The 26,264-nt window shown below is 38.3% G+C and overlaps 1 protein-coding gene across 5 annotated transcripts in view; it reads left to right on the top strand.

Annotated features, from left to right (window-relative positions):
• LOC114247428 (terminal nucleotidyltransferase 5C) overlaps nt 1-26,264 on the top strand; it is a 250,652-nt gene that overhangs the window by 211,471 nt on the left and 12,917 nt on the right. The window contains exon 1 of one of the 5 annotated variants that reach the window (XM_028180397.2): nt 4,217-4,492. The exons of the other annotated variants lie outside the window; for them this stretch is intronic. Coding sequence (XP_028036198.2) covers nt 4,421-4,492 — 72 coding nt within the window. The 5' untranslated portion in view covers nt 4,217-4,420. Of the gene's footprint in view, nt 1-4,216; nt 4,493-26,264 lie in introns of those variants that run through there. 5 annotated transcript variants of the gene reach the window in all.

Raw genomic sequence — 26,264 nt, 5'->3', positions numbered from 1 at the left:
TCTAAGATATTGTATGTCGTATAACTCTTGTCAGAGCGGTCGTGGTCGTCATCCAGTATCATTGCTGTGGGCAGATGTTTTGCGCCTCAGGAGCAATCGTCACTCCTCGCGTTTTGTGGTGAGCCTGGTACAATCATGCAAACAGCCGCCAACTGCCGACTTGATCTGGTCGATCCATCGCATGGGCAACCTTCCATGCAGTCTGGTGCCTTCTACTTTGCCCTGAACGACATGGCGCTCTATGGAGTAATTTCCTCGCCGGGAGACATGTCCAAAAAATGATAGTATGCGTCCATGCACGAGCGCCGAAAGACGCTGCTTAATGCCGTGTATAGAGGAGAGTGAGAAGCTGTATACACATACACACACACAACACAGCTGCTCCATCATAGACAGTTGAAGATTTATTCTTTAGAGAATACATTCAGCGCCTCACTGAAGTCCAGAATATCGCCCCTAGAAGGACAGTCTAGTTAATAATCGATTTGTGTCTGGACAAAAAACATTAATGATTTGGACTTGTCAAAATGTGGTATACAGTATGGTCCATGTTTCGGTAATGAATGATTTCGTTCGAAATATATTCATGTAAGATAGACAGAACCACGAATCGATTTAATTCATTTGCGACCTTGAGCTTTCGATTGCTGGTAAAAAAAACACATTCTCTACACCTTTTTTTTTTTTTTTTTTTTTCCTACCTATGCTGATAGCCTTGAGAGGCTACTTCAGCGTACTCTAGCTTGTGTAGGTGAGCTCGCGGGGCTCAAACCGGAGAATTGCTAACACCGCCCTAGCAAGAGCAGTGCTTCGCAGAATCTACCACCGGATCGGAAGCGCGACCCACTGAGAAGATCCGGCGAGAAACTCAGTGGGCTGTGTCTGTGGGTTAATTCGCTCGTCGAGCCCTTCGTCGCAAGCGACGGGTTCGGCGAGGACGGTGACCGGTGCTTGTATTGCCTAAAAGCACCGTTAATGGATCAGGAGGATCCGTGATGACGTGCTTTGGTCGACGTCGACGGTTTACCAAACGGTCTACAGGATCGGGTATGTAGTTTCCGGCGGCCACGACAAGAGGGTTCTCATGTCGTGCCGCCTTCTCAAAGTGGCGCAGCGATGCCGACTGTAGATACTTACTGACGGGGTCGAGCTCCAGGTCATCGTGGAGGTCCACGTTCCTCTGGAACCATGGTGCTCCGACGGCTATCCTGCAGAATCGGGATTGTATAACCTGAAGGGGTTTCAAGTTGGTGCGGGCCGCGTGAGCGAACACTACGCTTGCATACGTCATGACGGGGCGTATGCAAGTTTTGTAGAGGGTTACCTTATTACGGAGGGACAGTTTGCTTCGTCTACAAAGCATTGGGTAGAGTCGTCCTAGTATAAACGCGGCGCGATCGCGTACCGTTTTTACGTGGGGACGGAATGTCATCCCTCTGTCGAGGGTGACGCCTAGGTATTTGACCTTCGGGGCCCACGGTATGGGCTGGTCAAAGAGAGTGATGGGGCTAACGGCGGAGGTGTTTACGCGCCTATTGGGGAGTGGGGTGCTCGAAGTGGTATTCGGAGGGCGACCCCTTTTGAATAGCACCGCTGTGCTTTTCGTGGGGTTAATGTCTATTCGCCACTTCCGGAACCACTGTCCCATGGTGGTTACTGCGGTCTGGAGTCGCCGATGAAGCAACGACATCTTCCTACACGAGTAGTAGATAGCCGTGTCATCGGCGAAGAGCGCTAGATGGGTCTCCGGAGACCGGGGTATATCGTTGATATACAAACTAAATAGTAACGGGGAGAGTGCGGAGCCTTGCGGGACTCCGGCAGTCAGATGACGGGGACGAGAACGAGTTCCCTCTACTCGATATCGAAACGAACGGTTCGACAAGAAGTCTCGTATGATGAGCACGAGTCTGTCTGGCACTCCCATGTTGTACAGTTTGTAGATCAAACCGTTGTGCCAGACTTTGTCGAACGCCTTCGCTACATCGAAGAAGAGGGCGCCGGTCGGGATTTGTTTACGCCTATTTAGCCCTATTAAGATGTGCTCCGTGAGGCGGTGCACTTGTTGTACGCACGAGTGTTTGGCGCGGAATCCAAACTGCTCGTCTATTAGAATTTTATTCGCGGTAACGAAGTCCCAGAGGCGTTTCCGAAGGAGCCGTTCGTAAATTTTGCCTATCGCTGGGAGGAGACTGATCGGTCGGTAACTAGCGGTTTCATTATTCGGTTTGCCCGGCTTGTGTATACCGATAACGTCTGCTTCTTTCCATACCGCCGGAAAGATGCAGTGCGTCATAGCGGCATTTAAGATGGTAGCCAACATTGTTATCAGTTGGACTGGTAAGAGTTTTAACGCGCGGTTGCGGATGCCGTCGGAGCCGGGTGCCTTCTTAGGTTGAAGGTTGTCTATTACTTCTCTAACTTCGTCAGAGGTAATGGGGGGTAACGCGTCCGAGGGTGGCAGGGAAGCTCTGCGCTCGACCTCCCTGTCGACTGCCTCGGTGTGTTCGGGGTCCGCGTATTGAGTGCTGGTGGTGCACTGCTCTTGCAGTGCATCGGCCAGCAACTCTGCCTTGTCATCGTCATCGAAAGCCGGTGGTTGGCCTGAAGGGCGTACGAGAGGAGGCATAGTAGCGGTAGTTTCGGACTTGAGAGTCCTTGCTAGTCGCCAGTATGCTTGATGAGAGGGCGCGAGTCCTTCTAAGTAACTATCCCAATTCTCATTTCGGGCGTCGCTTAGGCGAGATTTTACATCCCGCTGTAGACGACGCATCCGAATCCGGTTTGAGTGCGTGGGAAGTTGATCGTAGGCCCGGATTGCCGCGTTTCTAACTCTTAGGAGGTTCCTAAGTTCGGGGGACAGTCTGATGCGGTGGAAGCTATCCTCCACATCGACTTCTTTTGAGGATCTTATGATCGCGGAAGAGATGTGATTCGTGATGATGTTTATGGATTCGACTGTGTCCTCGGGGGATGGAGTTGAATCCGGGCCGCAGGGGAGGATTGGTGGAGCGGCATCGGCTAAGCATTTGCCCAGCTTCTTCCAGTCCACCATGGTCCTCGTAGCTGTGACTGGGTTGTGGGGGCGACCGAGCTGCATAACGACAGGTCGGTGGTCTGAGTCGAGCTCTGACATTGCTTCGATGGAACGCAAGCGCAGAGTTACGTTCCTCAGCAGTGCCAGGTCTATAGTGCTCGGACGGAGCGCGATGTTATACGGATAACATGTTGGAGTTGGGGGACCGACTACTTCAAAGGTAAGGTCGTCTATAAACGCGTCGAGACGCCTACCGTTTAAGTTTGAACTGTGGCAGTTCCACCTAGTGTGGTGGCAATTTAAATCGCCTGCCAGGATGACGGAGTCTCCCATGCCGAACAGTGACTCGATGTCACTGCTCAGAAGGGGCTTGTCCGGGGGGAGATAGACGGATGCGATGACGATCGGCTGGTGTCCCGTCAGCGAGATACGGCACACTGACGCCTCGATATGTGAGAGCGAGGGGGTATCGAGAGGGACAACGTGCAGGGCCCGTCTCTACACCTGTTGCGACAGACTAATTTATATATCACTTTATAGTTTATAAAATTGATCGAAATGTAAAAAGTTTACAACTCATTTTTTTTTCATTATTATTTTTGGTAATGAAATTAATAAATTTAAAATAGGTTGGGTCCTTGTGGGATGCCACTGAACGTAGTCTACGCAGTGTCGTGCCTCGTAGGCTCGTAGCGTAGGTCTACGCAGGCACCACGCAACCCCACACTGTCTACGACGCAATACGGACACACTTGAGCTACGTCACGCTAAATAAACCCCTCATAATTTTACAATACAATTTAAATTGAAATTTGTATTAAAGAATTCGTTTCGCATCCAACGTTCGATATTCGTTAGTGTTAAAAATTGTTTTATTTCTATATAAATTATTACTGACGCATTTTAATATAAAAACATTTTTATATTCCGATATTCATTGTGAAATATGATTGCGAATGCAAAACGTGAAACTCGTATAAACTGTGCAAAGAATAATTTTAATCAAACAATTGTGGTATTGTTAATGAGTGAGATGGGTATATGCGTGATTATGGCGGTGCGAGCGTGAGGAGTGATGTAGCAACAAGTCGCGGGCGGTAGCGCGGGGCCTCGCTATCGTACGTGACGTCAGGGCCCTTTCACTGTCCGAAGCCGGGCTCCAGCGTCCACGACGGCTTCAGTCCGCGCGGCTCGGTCATAGCGGGAGCACGTTTCACGCTTCGTGTTCCTTAAATAAACCGAATCACGCGTTACTCGTACAAAGAACACTTTCAAATTTATTTCGAAGCCAACTTGCTTTAGCGACGTCGCGCGCAAAACCCTCTCGGTCCTCCGCGCGTTTGCACCTGTTCGGCTTCACGACCAGATCATAAGATCGTCAACATGGGCGTCATCAAATTGAGTCCGGACACCGCGTCCCTCATATCTGCCTGCGACTTGCTCGATGACATGAAGGTAAGTCTGCCGGGATCATGTGACTGCCGGCTCGGGCGTTCGGCCAAAATTTCAATTCCGTATTAATGAAAAAATTTGTTGGGATCCATTTCGCCAGACGCCGCCAGTCGCCTCGCGTGGGTCGACTATACGTTCTAGTTGCGATTCTTACAATTACTGTTCTGACGATTTTGTTAACGCTAACAAATTAATTACTGCCAATATTTAATAGCGACAATAAATTTTGCTGCCGGAAAAGCGGTGGACAAATTTAAAACAAATATAATTCGAATCGTGGATTAATTGATAGAGATTCTCAACGATCCCCATTAGCATTGCATATTCGTAAAGATATTCGCTTTTTATAGTTCCGCTCGCATAGTTGTCGTCGTTATGCAGACGGACCACGGTTTCTAGTCGGGCAGTGAAAACTGGTGGAACGTCACACAAACAACCAACGGAAGCGGTTGTCCTTATCAGTTGTTTGTGACACGATTGTCGCAACCAGAATAGCGTACGTGAGAACATTCGCAACGTAAAAACCCGTTTTTTTTTTTAAATTGAATCTAATTATTATCGGTATTATTGTTCGTTATCAAGATAAAAGGAAAGTTCGATTTTTTTAATTAAGAAAGTTCTAGAATTTCGTTTTCAATACGCACAAGAAATTAAGCTAGAAGTGCTGTTTTGAATTACTATGAAACTACACGTTTTACACGTACGCAACATGGTAATTGACGGTGTGGTATGACGCAACTAGAAAAAAAAATTTCGTTCTGTGAATAATCCGTGGAAAAATCACGTTCAAGACGAGCGAAGTACATATAAGCACACAATAGTCAATTAAAGGCAGAGTTAACGCAAAATTAATAATATTCATTAGTATAAATGCGATTTATACTGTAATCTATATATTAATACGTGAAGCAAAAATATTGTATCCCTTTTTACGAAAATTGCGCGGACGGAGGAGTATAAAATTTCCCACACTTATAGAGAATGTAGAGGTGTGCAGAATGTTAATATTTCATTAACTTATGCATAAAAAGTTCATAAAATCAATAAATAAAAACATTAAACACACTACTATCTATTTTATATGCATGCATGCATACTATTTGTTGATTGTCAAACTTTTCTTATTGCTTAAAGTCTGTGGTCAAATTGAAAAATAGATTAAATAATGTTTGTCTTTATTATTATTTGTCATTTTGTCTAAAGTGTAATCTTAGTGAAATCTGTGATTATTAAAGTAAAATAAATAGACTTTGACAATAGAATCATAATAGTGAACAAACTTATAATTTCAATTAATTATAGTTGAATTTCGATTACCGGGGGACCACTACTATAAATAAATTCAGAAAATTAATTCGTAAATGACAGTTAATTAATATTCGTTTAAATATGGAACAGTTCATCGAGTATTTTACGCTGAAGTTTTTATCATATCAGCAATATATGGCCATAGCTTTATATATTATTTTCTTATATATTTTAGAGGCTTTCCATCTTATACGTCTAGCTTATCAATAAATCTTCCGTTGCGATTCAGTTATGTGCTTTGTTTAAAATTTCAAGTATGTTGATCATTGGTTAATTATTTTCAAAATTATTACAAAAGACAAAAAATCGAACATACAAAATAATAAACGGTTCGACAAGAAAACGAGTCGATAAAACATCAATAAATGGGTATATATAAAAATAAATATAGAAATATTAAATCTACACGACCTCAGAAATACATATACATACAATACATTTTACATAAAGTTCTTCACTTAAAAACCGAATGAATAAAACAATGTATTAAATGCATCTAAAAAATAAACAACCCGCGCAAACACGCGTCATGTTTTTTTTTTGTTATCTTTCAAATATTTAAAACAGAAGCGTTTGCATATTTACCTAAAAAGATCGAATGGAAGTTTTTTATTGATATTAGAATATTAATAGGACGTTGTTAACGCGATCCATTGTATAACAATGTTGTGTTCGCATAGAATTAAAATTGTTTTTTTTTTCTATGACACTCCGACTCTTTTGTGATTTTTTATTTTTTTGTTTCTAAAAATTTATTTTGGAAATCTCGATGAATGAACCCTATATAAATGGTTCAGTACATTTATTCGAATCCAAGAGAAACTCGCGATGTTAAACTGGGGTTTCGATTTTGAAAAATATAGATTGAAACTTCAAATACGATTTCGGTGGGCTGCGGCTTGTTTGCCCCGGGCGCTGCTCATGTCCATGGGCAGCGGCTACTGCTTACCATCAGGTGCACCGCATGCTCGTCTGCCTATAGGGGCAAATTGTACATTACAACAAACTTTATGACTATACAAGGTGTACTGGTTCGGTCACTCGCGCGGGCACGCAGACTTACAAAAAGAATGGCGAATTCAAATCCAAATAACAAAAATACGGTGATACTGCTGTTAATAGAGAAAGGGATCTCGTATGTCAGGGACAAATCTTCGATCTACGGGACAAGCTTAATTGATTTAGAATTTATCATATAATTGGAACACGAATGAACGCAAATAGAAGAAATGTTAAGTTTGTTAACTGTAGTGTCGTTGTTTTCTCTAAGTTTCTTTTTATTGCCCTTGAAGGCAGACGAGCATACGGCCCAGCTGATGGTGAGGCTCGTCCGCCAGTCTAAGGTAATAGAAATACAAATTATCTATATATTTAAAAATGAATGGCTGTTCTTTAGTCTCGCTAAAACTCGAGAACGGCTGGACCGATTTGACTAATTTTGATCTTGAATTATTTGTGGAAGTCCAGAGAAGGTTTAAAGGGTAGATAAATATGAAAATGCTCGGAATGAAATAAAAATAATAATTTTGTTTTTCCTTTGATGTGTCCCCCGTCGGACGGATTTATTTTGTTAGTTAAATTTTTTTTTAATTTTATTTTGTACAAAAGCTTAGGTCTTTTATTTATCGATTGAGGCACTACGAAGTCTGCCGGGTCAGCTACTATTAAATAAATAAAATGTAAACGTGTATAATCTACACTATACCTATATTTTAGGTTCGTAATAAAAGTATAGAATCAATTCGAACATCTAAAAAGCGATCGGCAATTGTCATCATCTGCCATCATCATTAGCCAATACAAAATAAAAGAATTGTCACTTCTGTCGCGTGTACTGAATTTTACTCATTATCTTCAAGACACAATTAGTGTGTTACGAAGTGCGCTATGACCTATTGTTTTTAGAAGCCGCTTCTTAAATTAATGCTGAGCATAAAAGACAACATTTTAATTTTTCATTAAAAAGCTACGTGACGAATTCAGTTTGGCTTCTTTAAATCTATTTTTCTATATGGTGGACAACTTTAGAACGTAATTTAGTAAATCCGAAATTGCGCGATGACCTTGAACGCTTGAGAATTTAGGATCCGAGTCGTTGGTCCAGTGGATCCGGTTTGAGCTGTCGTATCGTAGGCGGTTACAGTGTGATGTATAAAGTTTAGGCTATTCAAAAGAAATATTGTTATTATTTTGTAACTATAGTACACTGACAGGCTGATGCACATGAGCGACGGTAATCACTTACCATCAGGTGGGCCGTACGCTCGTCTGTCTACAAAGGCAACAAAAAAAAACAATCTTCCTGGTATTTGGGGCATCAGCTAACCATTTTATTTTTCATTCACTTCATACAAAATATATTGAAAGAATAACTATACCATAATTTACCCATGTTAAGAACAAAACACAGACATATTATACGCTCCATTCGTAAAAAATAAAAATGTTCAAATAAGTAACGAAAAAAAGAGTGATAATTTTATTATGATTCAGAAACTATTGATCCGTTTTTTTCTGAAACTAATGACTTGCTTTATCAGTGTATTTTGGGTCACGTTTTTGCGAACGTGACGAAAAAAAAAATTATCAGCGAATGTCAAACTGTTCGCTAAAACTAGTTCTTTGAAGGCACTATTTAATTTCATGCACAGCGTTCAGCCACAGTGAGATCAAGTTCTCCTTTTTTTTTTGAATTTTTATATTAAAATTCTTAATCTGACGAATTCGTGTGAAGATCTACAACTATATATGTATATAGTATATGTTTTGTTATCGGAAAATCGTTCCGATAGAAAGATACATTTTTGTTGAAGATAAATAAAGAACACAATAAAAAAAATACTTGTTTTAGTATATTCCCGCGTAGGGAAATATATCACCACACCCTGTATTTTCAATGCTAAATTAGAAACAGTCATTGATAGGTTCTTAGAGACAACTTGTTTTTTTTTTCATTATGTAGTCTGGGTGAACGAAAGTTGTGGTAAGTGATTACCGTAGCTTATAGATATCACAGCACAAATGCGACTGACCACCTTGGGGGACTTGACGTCTTGGTCTTAATTGTATAGTAATTACGCTAATTGTAAAGTAATTTACTGGTGGAAGGACCTCTTATGAGTCCGCACGGGTAGGTACCACCAACCTGCCTATTTCTGCCGTGAAGCAGTAATGCGTTTCGGCTTGAAGGGTGGGGCAGCCGTTGTAACTATACTGAGACCTTAGAACTTATATCTCAAGGTGGGTGGCGCATTTACGTGGTAGATGTCTATGGGCTCCAGTAACCACTTAACACCAGTGGGCTGTGAGCTCGTCCAGCCATCTAAGCAATAAAAAAAATTAATTAAAGTATAGCTTTATCAATTTTTAGGTATCTCAAATGTGGCCTCGTGACTTGGTAATTAGGCGCAAAAGATGACGTCATTTGACCTTGAAAGGTTATAAATACATCGCGACCGCGGCCTTGGTGTGAAAAAATAATAATAATTAATAAGCTAAATAAATTAGCTAAAAATTAGCTAATAAAGCTAAATTGTATAGTAATTTTATAGTAATTTTGAAGAGGCCTATCAAACGTCATCTTTTCACTCGCACCCTACTCTCGCATATCCTCTCTCGCATCCCATAGTCATTTACGAACTTACCTAAACAAGCTTAAACTTTTTCAAATTTAAAAACATACATCCAAAAGTAATTTTCCATTCAAATTTCGTATGTATTTTTGCGTAATAAATTATATAACCACCGAACTGCGGATTCACAAAATAGCCCGGTAAATGCAATGTCAATATCTATTAACACATAATTAACATAATGAGCACTTGAAAAAATAGTACTTCTGAAAAATAAGGAGGACGTTCTCATTATGCATGCATGAAAAATTTTGAATGCGCAATAGTATGTACATACCTACCAATAGTTCCGCGCATTAAGTACCCCTGTAACCAACAGCAATACCGCGTGGCCCAAATCTAAAAATAGACTAAATAGCATGTAATACCGAATTACGAAAATTATTTAGCTCCGGCAGATTTTATCCCCTCCCTTTACCCCAAGCATTACAAGAGAACCATCCGTCAAGTTTCCAACGGACTTAGTACAAGCGTGAATAATGATATTCGCAAAGTGCCTTGTGGTGTTAGCCAGTCTTCTCCATATTTTTACGTAGATAAGAAGAATGAAAGACCATCGCTAAACTGTCGCTACAGATTTGCGACGACTGCTGTATACTTCTCAAATAGCGAACCAGATCCATTTTTTGTAGGACCTAATTTTATGAAAACATTTATCGACTATTAATTTCCAATCCTTATACACTTTGAGCAGATAATCCAGAAACAAATCTTGATGGAGAAACCTGTGGTCTTAGGTCAAGTGGAGATCATGTGGTAATTAATCAATGCATTGGACAAATTTTGTAATGTAACTACCCAAAGTTCTTAATGTTCAAACAGTAAATGCACTAACGGGAATTTATTGAGAAATATCTAGTGTTAAAACAACCATTACTAACCATTGATGATGATTATTTTTACTGATGGTAAGGCATCTTGTGAAACTGTAACGGTAGTTACCAATGCCATACTTATTTCTGCCGCGAAACAGTAATTCTTTACGGTTTGAATGGTGGGGCAGCCGTTATACTAATCAATTGGGACTTTGTCGTAAGTTAGCTCAACTCGGCAGATAGTATTTACTTTGGATGTCTATGGACTCCAGTAACCTCTTAACACCGAGTGGGCTGTGAGCTAGTATACCCGAATTAAAGAGGGATCGACCCGTATCTTAGATAGAATCCGAGATAATTCTAACCCTCATAGTAATACGAAAATGAATCTGTTTCCAGCTCGTTAGAAGTAAGGCAAAATGATGATAATGATAACGCCAGCATAATTTAATAAAGTGCCTATTAATTCTCCGGGAACTGTCCTCGCTGATTTTAGTTGGTCCATACGTTTTTGAAGCACCATCTTCTCGGTAGTCGTGATAGTCAGATCCTTGATATTAAAACAAGTGCGATATATTCCACGTCCGTGCCGGATGCGGCAGGAATGTGGGTCGCACGATGCGTTATGAAATTGCTCAATGTCGCAGCCAGTTACCGCGGCCTCGCCCAGACTGTGCCCTGCCTTTCTTCTGCTCTAATACTATGAACAATACGAAATAATAGTTAATGGTTTGTTGTTGTGCCCGCTAAAACTTTGGTTCACTCAATGGTGTGCTGATGTAAGATGTACGCGCCCCTTACTGCCGCCACAAAGGTCGTCAATTCGATTCAATCGGACAAACTTTCGTGTGAAGAACAAATTTGTTTGCCCTTTGTATGGGTGTTACTTAATTACATATGTATACTAGCTTTTGCCCGCGACTTCGTCCACGTGGAATAGTTACTTTGGTTTAGTGAATAGTTACTTTAGTTACTTACATAACACTAAATTTTACCTGTGACTTCATTTACGTAGGAAGCAAAAAAAACCCAATTTTGAAACTTTCTTTGTTAGTGCTCTGTTTGTATTGGTATTAGCGTTATGTTACATAGCCTATAGTCTTTCTTAATAAATGGGCTATTTAACAGTGAAATATTTTTTTACAAATCGGACCAGTAGTTCCTGAGATTAGCGCGTTCAAACAAACAAACTCTTCAGCTTTATAATATTAATAGTATAGATATTTAAACGTATGTAAATATGTACATCAGTCCCTAGTTCCCATAGTACAGAGAGTCCTTGTTTGGGACCAGGTGTCCTTGTGATTTATTACCGGTTATTATTTATTCCTGGTCAAATCCTTCCCATTTTTCTGGCCAATCTGAAGATTTATTGAAAGTTTCATCGAAATCGGTGTAGTCTTTTGGGAGTCTGCAGGAAACGTGGACGCGACTTTTACATGTATAGACATGACATATTTTTAGACAGCCGTGGAGTACACTGAGCGGCTAAATCTCAACGAATTGTAGAGACGGGATTCTCTAGTCATAGAGCACGCGTGTTCGGTGATGCCTTTTGATATTACGTCATTTAAACTCAAACGAATATATCACCCATAAGTGTAGATAAAATCCCGCCCGCGAAGCCTTTCTAAAATTGAATTTATTTTCATAAACTTACTCCCATTAATTCGTTTTTCAGTTCTTTTCTTGTTTGTTTTTATTTAAAGAAATAAAGTTTCGTAAAATAAGAGTTAATCCATTTTTCCCATCAATCCATTTGTTATTGTACGGTGATTCCGCAGGTGGTTTGATACATTGAACTATTTCAATACGAAAATCATTTAAAATAGATTAAATTATAAATTTTTATACCAAGATTCTTTTTTTTTATAATTATTTTTATAATAATAATTTTTATAAATTAAATAAATAAAAAAGAAAAAAAATTGGGAACAAATCACGCATGGTCATTCGGTCCCAATTTAGGATTCCCTGTGTGTTATGTAGCTATCAAAAAAATTCAAATTTAAAATGGCCCATTGATTAAAAAGGTTGCTCATCCCTGCTCTAGAAGATCAGGACCGTTTCTTCAACTTAAAGTTACATTTCAGTCGCTATTAAAGATCGCCAGAAAGCAATGGCCCGAAAGCACCGGCGAAACGAATTCATTATGAGTTTTATCGCGCATGTTCGTTCTGTTATTTTTATTCAATCGCTTTAACTACCGCAAAACCATGTTCCCCTTGACATATTTTCAGCATTCAGCTGTCAACGATATCTTATCAGTAATGCATGTAACGTATAATGCACTATGGGTTTTTTTATGCATTTTCTAGAGGCGAATATATTTTTTTTTACTAACAATCACGCCACCTTAACTGGTCCCGTGATAAGTTCGTAAAGAACTTGTTTATTTTATATTTATCATACAAATATTTTCCCTTGGCGGGATTCGAACCCGCGACCCCCTTGTGTAGTGACCATGTCACTTGCCACTACACCAGACGGCCGTTATTATTATATATTATTTTGGTCTTGAGTTAATTTTAGGCGAGAATTATTTCTTATGTCGCCATGGGAATGAATGAGTTCACGGTCCATCCTAGCGGCTTTCCGAGCTTATAGACATACCAGACATACATCAATGTTATTGGGTAAAGGATAGGTACCACTACTATACAAGCACTACCACCACTACCCCGCTTATTTTTACCGTGGTGAAGTACTACCTAATGCTTTTTTTTTTATTGCATGTGTGGACGAGCTCACAGCCCACCTGGTGTTAAATGGTTACTGGAGCCCATAGACATCTACAATGTAAATGCGCCACCCAGCTTGAGATATAAGTTCTAAGGTCTCAGTATAGTTACAACTGCTGCCCCATCCTTCAAGCCGAAACGTATTACTGCTTCATGGCAGAAATAGGCAGGGTGATGGTACCTACCCATGCAGACTCACAAGAGGTCCTACCACCATATTTGTTTTGAAGCGCGACACTAAAAACTTTAAAGGAAATACATTTTCGGAAGGACACAAAAAATAGAGGTATTTATAACTACTACAGAACTTAGTCTGCAAAAAAAATGGGATAGAATAAATTTAAAAACTTGAGTTCTATAAGTTGTTCACTTGATAATGTTTAAGCCATTTTTTCTTTAATAAAAAACACCACTTTGACTTATTTATGATAACCGATAAACGATAAATTAAATAAATTATCGTGCAAATACAAGTTATCATAAAAAATAATTATTATCGCGGTTTGGATAAACACGATTGCAATTACTTTCACTTTGATGTGCCACTCCAAGGCCGCGGTCGCGATGTATTTATAACCTTTCAAGGTCAAATGACGTCATCTTTTGCGCCTAATTACCCAGTCACGAGACCACATTTGAGATACTTAAAAGCTGATAAAGCCGTACTTTAATTTAATTTTTTTTATTGCTTAGATGGGTGGACGAGCTCACAGGCCCACCTGGTGTTAAGTGGTTAGTGGAGCTCATAGACATCTACAACGTAAACGTGTCACCCACCTCGAGATATTAGTTCTAAGGTCTCAAGTATAGTTACAACGGCTGCCCCACCCTTCAAACCGAAACGCATTACTGCTTCACAGCAGAAATAGGCGGGGTGGTGGTACCTACCGGTGCGGACTCACGGGAGGTTCTACCACCAGTAAGAATTACAATCGAAAGAACATAAATAAATACGTTCCTGTGTATTCATAGCCTGATCGTTATGGGCTTCGGAAACCACTTTATATCGAGTGGACCGTCTAGTCTATCTGCCGGTATAGCAGTAATTATTATACTAGAAGTCTAAAGGAATAGAATACAAATTCATATTATAACTATCTCAGATGTGTCGCTGTCAATAAATATCGCACTGTTTGACAGCTCTCAAGTGTTAGAAGTATCTATAATAATATTTTTAATACATATTTTTCTACCTCTATAATTAGAAGAGAAAAGATAGTTAATTACGTCAATAGATAAAAAGCAGCCGGAAAAAAACAGTGCAATACTTTAATACGACTATTGGATCATGTATTTAAATAAAGTTTGAATACCGCTTTGAAGCCTTCAGCTTAGCATTTATTTATTTAGCTCGAGCCCACCTATTAACAAGCAAAGCTAGATTTCGGCATCTATATATTAATACGTGAAGCAAAAACTTTGTATCCCTTTTTACGAAAATTGCGCGGACGGAGGAGTATAAAATTTTCCACACTTATAGAGAATATAGAGAAGAACTACACAATGCTAATATTTTTTTAAAAGAATGCATAAAAGATACATTAAATCAATAAAGAAAACATTACACACACTACATACCATGTATTTGACGCACACACGCATGCATACTATATATTGTCAAACTTTTGTTCTTGACGTCTGTTGTCAAATTGAGAATAGATTAAATATTGTTTGTCTTTGTTAATATTTTTTATAATGTAGTCTTGGCGAAATTTGTGATTATAGAAGTATAAAATACAATCATAATAGTGTACAAACTTACAATTCCAATTAATTATAGTTGAATTTCGACTACTGCGGGACCTCTAGTATATATTAATACATTGAACGCTTAATTTATAAAGGTGTATTCGTAATGTTGCTTAATTAATATTAGTTAATAGATAGCTTACGTAAATATAGTAACGTAAATATAGTTACCTCAACAATCGTTAATAGCTTGTTAACAGAGATATAAGACATTTAGAGGTATGATTGTGATTAATAGTACGGTTTGGTGTGTTATTTGCAAGTTTGCAATAATGAAAAAAATGTGCATTATGTTGCCATTTTGATGAGTTTTATGCATTAAAAATAAAAATCATTTTAGCGCACAATTCGACAATTTGGATGGTCATTGACGACGTATATAATATATTCGTCGTTTAAGTCTATCTTTTAAATAGACAAACAGTAAAATGATATGATCAATGAAACACCTGCTTCTTCTTATCACTATCAACTAGTTAGAATATAATTATTGAATAATAATAATCTGGTAATAAAAGACGTTGTGGCAAAATGGTAGCGTGTTTCTCTTAGTAGTCGCTGGTTTGAGATCTTGAACGTGCTACCTTTTACTGGTGGTAGGACCTGTTGTGAGTCCGCGCGGGTGGGTACCACCGTCCTGCCTATTTCTGTCGTGAAGCAGTAATGCGTTTCGGTTTGAAGGGTGGGGCAGCCGTTGTGACTATACTGAGACCTTAGAACTATATCTCAAGGTGTGTGGCGCATTTACGTTGTAGATGTCTATGGGCTCCAGTAACCATTTAACACCAGGTGGGCTGTGAGCTTGTCCACCCATCTAAGCAATAAAAAAAAGCCATTTATGCAAATTCATTTATTTACAACTAGCAACCCGCTCTCGCTTCGCTTCGGAAACTGTAATTTACTATCGATTTCTCCATTTTTTAATGGATGTTATTATACATATAAACCTTCCTCTTCAATCACTCTATCTATTAAAAAAAACCGCATCAAAATCCGTTGCGTAGTTTTAAAGATTTAAGCGTACATAGGGACAGACAGATATAGGGACAGAGAAAGCGACTTTGTTTTATACTAGAAACAAATAGTAAAAAATAACTAAAACACAGTACGCACAAGAAGCCAGCGACTCGACACGGCTTCAAATAATTTCTTTTGAATGCGCAGTATTTCAAATAAGCTAATTTTCAGTCTTAAGTAACATTATCTCTATAATTTTTTTTTGGTGTAGATAACAACGATCTTCTTGTTTTCTTCGTTCAATAACTAAATACACATGCAAGTCCTTGAAGACATTTTCTGAGTTGGTGCTTAATTTTACGGATTAAAATTATTCCTATTGTAAATTAGAGTTATAGAGATAAAGATATCAACATGTAATGTGTTACGTAAACATAAATATATGACATAATTTTCGCTAAAAACTATCCTCTGTGGACCACGATCGGTAGTGCACTTATATTTTTATATTTCGAAACATTATAACTCGATCTATCAAACATTGCTTTTTTTTTATTGCTTAGATGAGTGGACGAGCTCACAGCCCACCTGGTGTTAAGTGGTTACTGGAGCCCATAGACATCCACAACATAAATGCGCCACCCACCTTGAGATATAAGTTCTAAGGTCTCAAGTATAGTTACGACGGCTGCCCCACCCTTCAAACCGAAACGCATTACTGCTTCACGGCAGAAATAGGCAGGGTGGTGGTACCTACCGGCGCGGACTCACAAGAGGTCCTACCACCAGTAAGTGCTTATTAACCGCCTAATTAATAAAATAATATATTAAAAAAAATACGTCTCGGCTTATTTAAAACGGTTCAAAGAGATATGTTTCCGTATACTCTCGCATTTTCAGTAAAATTTAATTGGAGTTGTAAGTTTAAAATCTCTGGCTCATTTGGAAGATAGTCAATCAAATTCTACCCAAACATACAAGACAAATAAACATGGTAAAATTAATTCGATTTCGCCACTTCAATAAATGCTACGGTTTCTTTATTCATTGCGGATCGAAAAAACTGTAAGGGCAGTCACTTTGTATATTATGTAAACAATCATCAAAACAATAACATCTAAATATAAAAATAAAAAAAAATACGTAATTTTTTCATACGCAATTACATTAATTTAATTGATAAACAACGTTGAAAGATCAAATCGATTATCATGTTTATCGATAAAGAAAATCGGTAAGATTAGTGAATTGTTAGCAACGATTATATATAGATTTATTTCGTGGAATATTTTTTTCTGGTTTTATCATGTTTGTTATCGTACGGTGATTCCGCAGATGGTTTGATACATTGAACGATTTCAATACGATAATCATTTAAAATATATTAAATTATAAATTAAATAATAAAATAATCGGGAACAAATCACGCACGGTAATTCGGCCCTAATTTAAGATTGCCTGTGTTTTGTAGCTATCCATTGCGTAGGGGACAGCAGTGATGTAACAAGAATGCTCCGTAAAGGTCACGAGCCTCAGTACTGGAGAAAAAGACGTAAGGAGAGTGACGCGTAATACAACAAGTAATTTACTGGTGGTAGGACCACTTGTGGGTCCGCACGGGTAGGTACCACCATCCTGCCTATTTCTGCCGTGAATCAGTAATGAGCTTCGGTTTGAAGGGTGGGGCAGTCGTTGTAACTATACTTGAGACCTTAGAACTTATATCTCAAGCTGGGCTCCAATAACCACTTAACACAAGGTGGGCGGTGAGCTCGTCCACCCATCTAAGCAATAAAAAAGAAGTAGTGTTATGGGTACCAGAGACTGACATAAATACTTATATGCGTTTAAATATATACATATATAGACAATAAACAGCCAGAAAAAAAAAAAAACTTGTTCATCACACATAGCGTGCTCGATGTGGGTCTCGAACCAGCGACCCTCGCCGTAACAGGGCAGCTGACTACCGAACCACAAAGTCAGTTAAACACCAAAATAACAATTATATATCTACAACTTAAAACTCCTTTGATACGAAACACTGAGCTCAGAATATATCCCTTTACCTGTGTGTTAGTATCACGTACAAATGCCCATGTCGTGCCAAGTCGCCTCGCCTGGGAGCGCCACAGAACGCTATTAGTATGCACACGCATAACTTCGACGTATCCAGTACTTGATACTGACAAGATTGACAGCTGCCCTTGGACTAGTGAACTGTTATTGAAAAGGCCCAACAAGGTCATTGAACTAAGGCTTGAGAGACTTTTAAAATTATTGTGTAATTTTTTATGAATAAACAGCATATCTATCAATTCAATCAAAAAATGTGTTTTGGCTATGCAATGAGCTCCTCTCCACGGTGTTTCCCGAGCGCCATGACATGTCCTTCTTCAAACGAGGCTTGTGGAGAGTATTAAGCGGTAGTCATCGGCTTGGTTCTGCACCTGGCATTGGTGAAGTCCATGGGCGACGGTAACCACTCACCATTAGGTGGGCCGTGTGCTCGTCTGCCTACAAGGGCAATAAAAAAAAAATTGCCCACTACTTGTATGTTGAAAAGGGTTTTCGTTGTTCACGGATATCCCTTAAGCGACCTCATATCTCGACGTGGTGTTACCAAAGCAAATAACTTGGTTCATGAACGTCAATAAATATTACAAAGAATTGTCAAACGTCAAGCCGAATTCAGAATTTTGAAACGTTATTAATACACCGTTCTAGTAAATATGTTTATGCTCATTCTTTTTTTTTATCTCAATCGTGTCACTATTGACTGAGTGGTCGTGATCGTCATGCAGTGTCGGAGTGGACAGACTTGACGCATCTCATGATGGCCGGTGTGTTTAGTGCGAGTTTTTAACGTTCTCGATAGCGTAAAAGTTAACTCAAATTTGTATGGAGTTGGATCGCGTCTATGTTTGCCGCTAGGGGCGCTGTTTCAACTGCATACAAATTTGAGTTAACTTTTACGCTATCGAGAATGTTCAAAAACTCGCACTAAGCACACATCTCTGCTCCATCCTGCTCTGGCCATCCTAGTGCAACAGTTTAGGGGACCTTCCGCTTTAGTTTTAATTGGACCGGTCCACCGCATCGATTTAACCTCCTAACAGCATATAAATATGACAATTTGGACGTACATACCGCTGTTATACTGTACGGTTCTAAGCGTCGCGAGAATCGTTACACCATTTTGATGGTCCGTCGTCGCCCTAGACACGTCTTTACGGATCCATCTGATCCAATAACTCTTGCATTAGATTCCTTCAGCTCTAACATTAGGAGCAGGCTGAAGAACCCCGGTAGCCGTAATCGTCGAACTCGACAAAGAGGTCGACGTGCAACCTAACGCATGCATCAGCCCGCTGAGTTTCTCGCCGGATCTTCTCAGTGGGTCGCGATTCCGATCCGGTAGTAGATTCATTCGCAAAGCAATTGCTCTTGAGTTGTTAGGTTTCCTTCGGAGGCGCTCGGGCAGCTGTTAGCAAATCCCACCCCTCCTGGCTGAGGCTTTGCTCGCCCACCTGTCCTAGTGAAACTGGAAAGGCCTTCGGGCCACCGGTAATCTTTCAATAATAAAAAAAAAAAAACATTTTGATCGAGCTCGTGTCTCAAGGTCGCATTCACGTTTTGATGTCTATGGACTGGGTTTTTCAGTTGACGCGTGCCGTAAGCTAGGGCAATGACATACAGGAGAATTCCATTAAATAATATGTTTTTTCACACGAATAAAGTACATTATTTCCGTTAAAAAATCATGATGTAACCCGCCCGGGCGGAAAGGACGATTGTATTATTGCACAATCGGTCAGATCTCGTTAACGCTATCGTCCGAGCTTGCGACCATGAAATAGTCGATAACCCGGCGTCATTAATTGTTTTATTTCAAATTTAGGCTCGTCGGTGTTTTTTTTATGATAATTGTAATTTACAATAAAGAAACCTACTGCTTCCCTGTAAATTTGAAAAATATAATGAGATGGGCAATTTTTCAGTTGAATTTTATTGCTTACTAAACTAAACCCTGCCCTTTTATCTGCGTTAAATTTCGCATTTAGAAAGAATGAAACATCTCATTCTTCAGAACTTAAGAGTTGCTTTTGTCATTTTATGATCCTATAGTGACGGTTGCCATGGAAATTGTTTAGTTAAAGATTTACTTAAAATACGTGCCCTATTTAAAGTGAGTGAGTGCCTACGTCGCAAAAGGAGTATCGAATACACAGTCTATCGTCCGGATAGTTTTGGAGACCTCGTGATGAAGGAGGGACGTTTGCTTACAATTATACAGAATTGAATGAATTCAATACGATTGCTAAATGTAAATGTGCTCTTTGAATCGGAGTACTGATTTTATAGATCTTAAAAATAATGTCTTCTAATATTTAATGATGATTTGTTTAGAGTGTCTATTTTACTAATATTATTTAACATAATATAAAAAAGATATAATATAATATAAAAAAATGTATAATATATAATTTTACTATTTTATTAATAACTATATAGTGTTTTTAGATCTAATAAATATAAAATAAATTTTGTTTAAAAATAACAAAACTTTAAGTAATGATAATTAAGGCGCGAATAAGAGATAATTTAAGTCATAAACGGCTTCAAAATTGGTACGATTATTAGACTTAATTGTATTTCTATGTAATTTTAATTCGAAAATCGTATAACTATGTACCGTGAAGTATCTAACAAATAAAACATGTCTGTAGTTGACAAAGCGCTGTTTTTAATTATTTTAATCGCATTCAACACAGTTTGTTCACTCTTCAAATTGTAATGATTCAAATCGATGAAGCGTCACAAAAATGTCCCGCTAATTTTTTACCTGACACGAATATATTTATGTATCGGTTTCGTTTTTGCGAAATAAACCATTATTACATCTTTAATTACGGCTCAGATTCGCTTACTTAAATCTTATACCTTTAAACGAGCAATTCTTGTATATTAATATATATTTAATCTGAATCTCGGAAACGGCTCCAACAATTTTCATAAAATTTAGTATACAGGGGATTTCGGGGCCGATAAATCGATCTAGCTACGATTTATTTTCAGAAAATGTTGTTTTATTCGTGTTTTCAATAATCAACTCTTCCCGACATCTATTGGCGAATAATAATACTATTTTTCTTAATTGAGGGCAACTAACCCCTTTAATGACACAAAACAAGATGGCGTTATCAAAAAAAAACTAGCAAAGCTCGATCATCATCTAGTATTATCATTAAGGACCATAAAGGCTAACCGCAACATATTAAGTCTATACATCGGAATTACACTATACATTTTTTTGTGTTGTTGTTTGGGTCTTAATAGTGACTATTGACCGTGACATTTATCGTGTTGACATAAGATTTAAATTCGATTACAAAATCGTTCGGTAGGAATTTACGTAAACGCTTACGTTTTATTTGAAATCGAATTTCTCTGTGATGTTACGCAACGCCGACTGATTATAAAATATATAATGTATTATGTATATAATATATATATAATACATTATATATATTTTTTTATTGCTTAGATGGGTAGACGAACTCACAGCCCACCTGGTGTTAAGTGGTTACTGGAGCCCGTAGACATCTACAACGTAAACGCGCCACCCACCTTGAGATATAAGTTCTTAAGTCTCAGTATAGTTACAACGGCTACCCCACCCTTCAAACCGAAACGCATTACTGCTTCAGGGCAGAAATAGGCGGGGTGGTGGTACCCACCCGTGCGGACTCACAAGAGGTCCTACCACCAGTGAATTATAGTGGGAATGAGTTGCTCGCTCCGGGCATTTTAATATTGCAATAATTGTTACGTTGTAACACTCATTGTAAAAAATAATATTTAAAAAAAAATCTAAAATTAAAAAAAAAAAAGACATGCCCGCTGAGTTTCTTGCCAATTCTTCTCAGGACGGAGGTTAGTTCTTGTGAATTGGCGGTAGTTCTTTTGACGTTCAACAAGTATGTACTTTCATTTATGTTGAATAAAAATTTTTTGATTTGATTTGATTTGAGTCTATAATGTATTATGTTGCAACTCCCAGTCTTGCGTCCGTGCTTTAGGAATACCTTCTCCAGATCTAATCAGATCTGTGGTTTGCAAGTCATTTCAGATGTCAGGACGTTCCAGTCCTGAGAGAGTTGAATCTAAGCCTCAGTTGGTAAAAATATGGAGGGTATGTAACTATATTGAGACCTTAGAACTTATATGTCAAGGTGGTTGGCGCATTTACGTTGTAGATGTCTATGGGCTCCAGTAATCACTTAACACCAGGTGGGCTGTGAGCTCATCCACCCAACTAAGCCATAAAAAAAAGGATGGGCAACAAAAATGTCTTTGCTTAAACACAAGAAATAGTTTGTTTATGTTGCTAATAGTAGTGAGCATAAATAGAACAATGCTCTTGGTATGCGAAGGTCATCCGTACTTCGTTTTATTCAATAACAATGGATAACAACGGAGTGTTTTCAGAACTTCAGATTATTATTTCAGTATTATTATTTTTTTCTATTATATGTCGCATCATACAAAATCATGTGCTAAAACGATTACTGTTCTTTTATTAACAATCGCAACAGCATAGATAAGCGTTAGATAAGGATCTTGCTATTCTAAGAAACACATCCTAATCTACAATTCTAATATGCCAACAAGAAATGTGATGAATAATTGAAAAAAAGTATTAAATGTCAATATTACATAACACAACAATTAATCTTTTTAACGCTTTCAAACGCAGACGAGTGAGTATATGGCCCACCTAAAATTATGTAGCTCAGCCCATTGTCGTCAACAATACCAGAAGCACAACCAAATCGTAGCTCACCACTAAAAACTTGACTAATTGATAAACATCGTTCGCTAAACATTATGACACAACGCACATCCGCCTTCCATATTAAATAGCTTATTCAAATTACTGACGACGTTACAAATTTTAAAAGCAAGTGAAAATGGCTTCCCTTACCGACGTATTGGCGCGTTCAAAAAAACGTAGAGGCGACTCCGTTTGTTTCTAGTTCCGTTACGTGTTACGCTGTGTTCGTACGACGTGGACATTCCAATTACTTGCCTCACGAAATCGAAAGCATGCATAGATTTAGGTTAGGTACATGACGGGCCGGACCACATCGGCACGGCGCCCTGCCGTGGTCAGATGCGATGCGATAAATACAAAGAAACCACTAGTGTTTATGATGGATATGTCATCAAACAATTTACACGGCAGAACACCGTCGTGGATTCTGAATATGTGGATACTTCTCTTTTTCTTGCTTTTTGTGGTTTTTTTTTGTGGTAGGTACCACCGCCCTGCTTATTTCTGCGTGTAGCACTAATGCGTTTCGGTTTGAAGAGTGTAGCAGCTGTTGTAACTATACTTGAGACCTTAGAACTTATATCTCAAGGTGGGTAGCGCATTTACGTTGTAGATGTCTATAAGCTCCAGTAACCACTTAACACCAGATGGGCTGTGAGCTCGGGCACCCATCTGACCAATAAAAAAAACATTAAACGGGAAACTTAGTGTCATCCTCATTGATTTTGACTACTGCGTCTAGACCAGGTCCTTGACACGTCTTTTCTCATGGCCGCGGCTTTTGCAACTAAAGAATTAACATGGTTTCCGTCTCACGCGAACGTTTGCTCATCAAACACGTTATTTCGATAGCTAATCAACAATATAACACAGGCTTACTTTATCAGCGGATGTGAAAGAGTAAATAGCGGGTACACGAACTTTGTCGTCGGGTCTACGTCATTGCAAATGTGTAGTGATCGTGCGTGCGATACGTAACAATAGTAGCAATTCAAACTGGACTAACATTGGACATGACGTGTTTCCAGCAGTAATTTACGCATAGAACACAATAAATACACATATATGTTTCTATATTCCGAATTGCTTTCATGACATTTTCTGATCTGCAATTCCGAATTGTTGAAAAGTCCTTTGAATGTCTCATGCGGTCGTTGTCTCAATCGCATGGTATTACAACTGTCCAACCCCAAAAAAACGTAACGCATGACTCCTTACAGTTAGAATTACGAGCCGGTTCACAACACATCGATCTCTAATAATGACGCGCATACTTGCGGGTTTTTATTTTACTAAAGTAAAAAAGGATATTATTGCTACATTTTAAAAAGCAAAAAAAATATTATTTCTTTTTCGTGTCCAAGTCTGCACGGTCGGCATAGAAAAGTTCGTAAAATAATCTGAAATCGCCTACACTTTTAAAAGTCATCTCTTTTAAGGATATGAATTGGGAAAATAACAATTAGTGGGAAGGCTGAGGTTCAAATGTAATAAGCTGAAGAATGAGATCGTACTATAGTCAGGATGAATTCTATAGTGTCAAAAACCAAATTAATTTAGTCCGTATTCTTTTCAGGTTACATCGAATAATAAAATATTTCATGCTAACTCAAATGCCTTTTTTTGTTTAACCACTAAATCGTCAAACATCCGTTCCAGTTGTAAGCTATAAAATTTACATTACGTCTTAATAAACCTATTTAAAACAAAGCGTAATGTTTGAATAACGATAGCTAGTAGGTTTAAACACGAACTATCTTTATTTTAATGCGGAAAAACGTGTAATATAACCACAACAAATTATGTTTGAGATTGAAAAACAAATATATGGCTCGCAAGACTCGTGTTTCCCGAGCGCTATGGCATATCCTACTTCAAACGAGGCTTGTGGAGAATACTTAACGGTAGGCAGCGGCTTCGCTCTAGGAGTGGGTGATATAAATCGTATATAGATTCAATATCTATATATCGCAGCAATATCGTTGAATCCGATATCGCGCCGCACGAAATCTATATATCGATATCAGCCGATACACGATATTGCTCGATGTGATGCGCATCGCCATATCGGACCGATTCGTGAATCGAAATCTATATTTCGATATCAGCCGATACACGATATTGCTCGATGTGATGCGCATCGGCATATCGTAGCGATTCGTTAATATCAGCAATATTCGTTTGGTTCGTATCGAATCGGCCAGAGTGAGTGAGCGCACGATAGGGATATGTGATGAATGAAACAGAAACAGGCATTATCCATACAATTGTAAACCTTATATTTAAGTCCATATGTCTGTAGATTATTATTAGCGTATCAGCAGGATACAATTAAGGAAAGAAGTTTCAACTTTCGACCCTAACTTGAATGCAGTATAGCCTATTTGCATCGTTGAATTTAATTTCACGCGCTTTGACCTTGAACTAGAATTTTTGGACAAGTGTTTATAAATACTTAAAAGTTTTTTGTGTTTGATTTTTAAAGTACACATTTTTCTATTTTTAGTTGAATCCAAATAATTGAGTTTATTTCTTGTGTTTGTATTAAACTTTTGAAATCTACACTCTTTTGGTATATTTTGTAATTTTAAATTAAGACACAAAATACTAAAAACTGAAAATAATGTAGCCAGTCCTAAGCCTGGTAAAAGGATGAAGGAAAGTTTTTTTGATATTTTTATTTTCATGTTCTTTTTATTACTTTAAGATCATATTATAAATTGATATCAGAAAACCAACCGTATAACGTTGACTTAAATCTATATCTACTACGATATTATATCAGCGTATCGTTTCAAATCTCAAATATCATGAATCGAGAAAATCTACTAGCATCCATCAATATATAGATTCAGAAAATATATAGATTCAATATCCGATATTGATCCTCGATATATAGATACGATTCGATACGCGGCAAAACCGATATTACCCACTCCTACACTTCGCTCTGTCCCTGACATTGCTGAAGTCCATGAGCAACGGTAACCATTCACCTTCAGGTGGGCCATATGCTCATCTGCCTACAGGGGCAATTTTTTTGTTTTATTTTCATTCTTTATTAGAGCCATACACCTATTAGGTTAAATCGGATGAAGCTACAGGGGCAATAAAAAAAACAAAATAAAAAACAATTTAAAGGTGGTTTGTTCTCAAAGGTATTTTAAGAATGTTGTTTTTGTTAATGTAATGTCGACGTTTGGTTTATGAAAGCAAAAAATAAAAATCGAATCGAGATTCAGAAGAATCGACTCGAAATACAATGTCAAATTCTATCTAAATTAAAGCCTTCTTGTCAACATTTAACACATGGCCAAGGCGGTTTGGTTAGGGTTGCATGATTGGAACAAAATTTTTAAAATGCCAAAACAATCAGAGACGAAAAAAGTAAAGACAGTCTCCTTCGAAAATGAGGTCAGATAAACTTTTATAAAAAAAAATTTAATTTAAAATAAAAATATAGGATCAAAATTTATTCTAACGTAAGTATTTATTCTGACATTTCTACCTACCTATAATATAGTTATATATACACACACCTTTCGGCTGTCCCCCCAAAATATAACAGTAGTCGGTGATGTGTGAACGAAATCATGTCTAAAACTACAAAGTAGCTAACAATTTGATTCGTTACTTGTTACAAATAAATTCGTGACGATTTCCGTATTTTCTCTAGTTTAGTGATGTTTAAACGCACGCGAAACGACAAACACGACCGATTATATAGCTGTTTTT

The sequence above is a fragment of the Bombyx mandarina genome, chromosome 09, assembly GCF_030267445.1.
Source record: "Bombyx mandarina strain Sakado chromosome 09, ASM3026744v2".
NCBI classification, from domain to species: Eukaryota; Metazoa; Arthropoda; class Insecta; order Lepidoptera; family Bombycidae; genus Bombyx; species Bombyx mandarina.
Note: the sequence above shows the minus strand (reverse complement) of the source record. Positions and strands in the feature narration are given on the sequence as shown.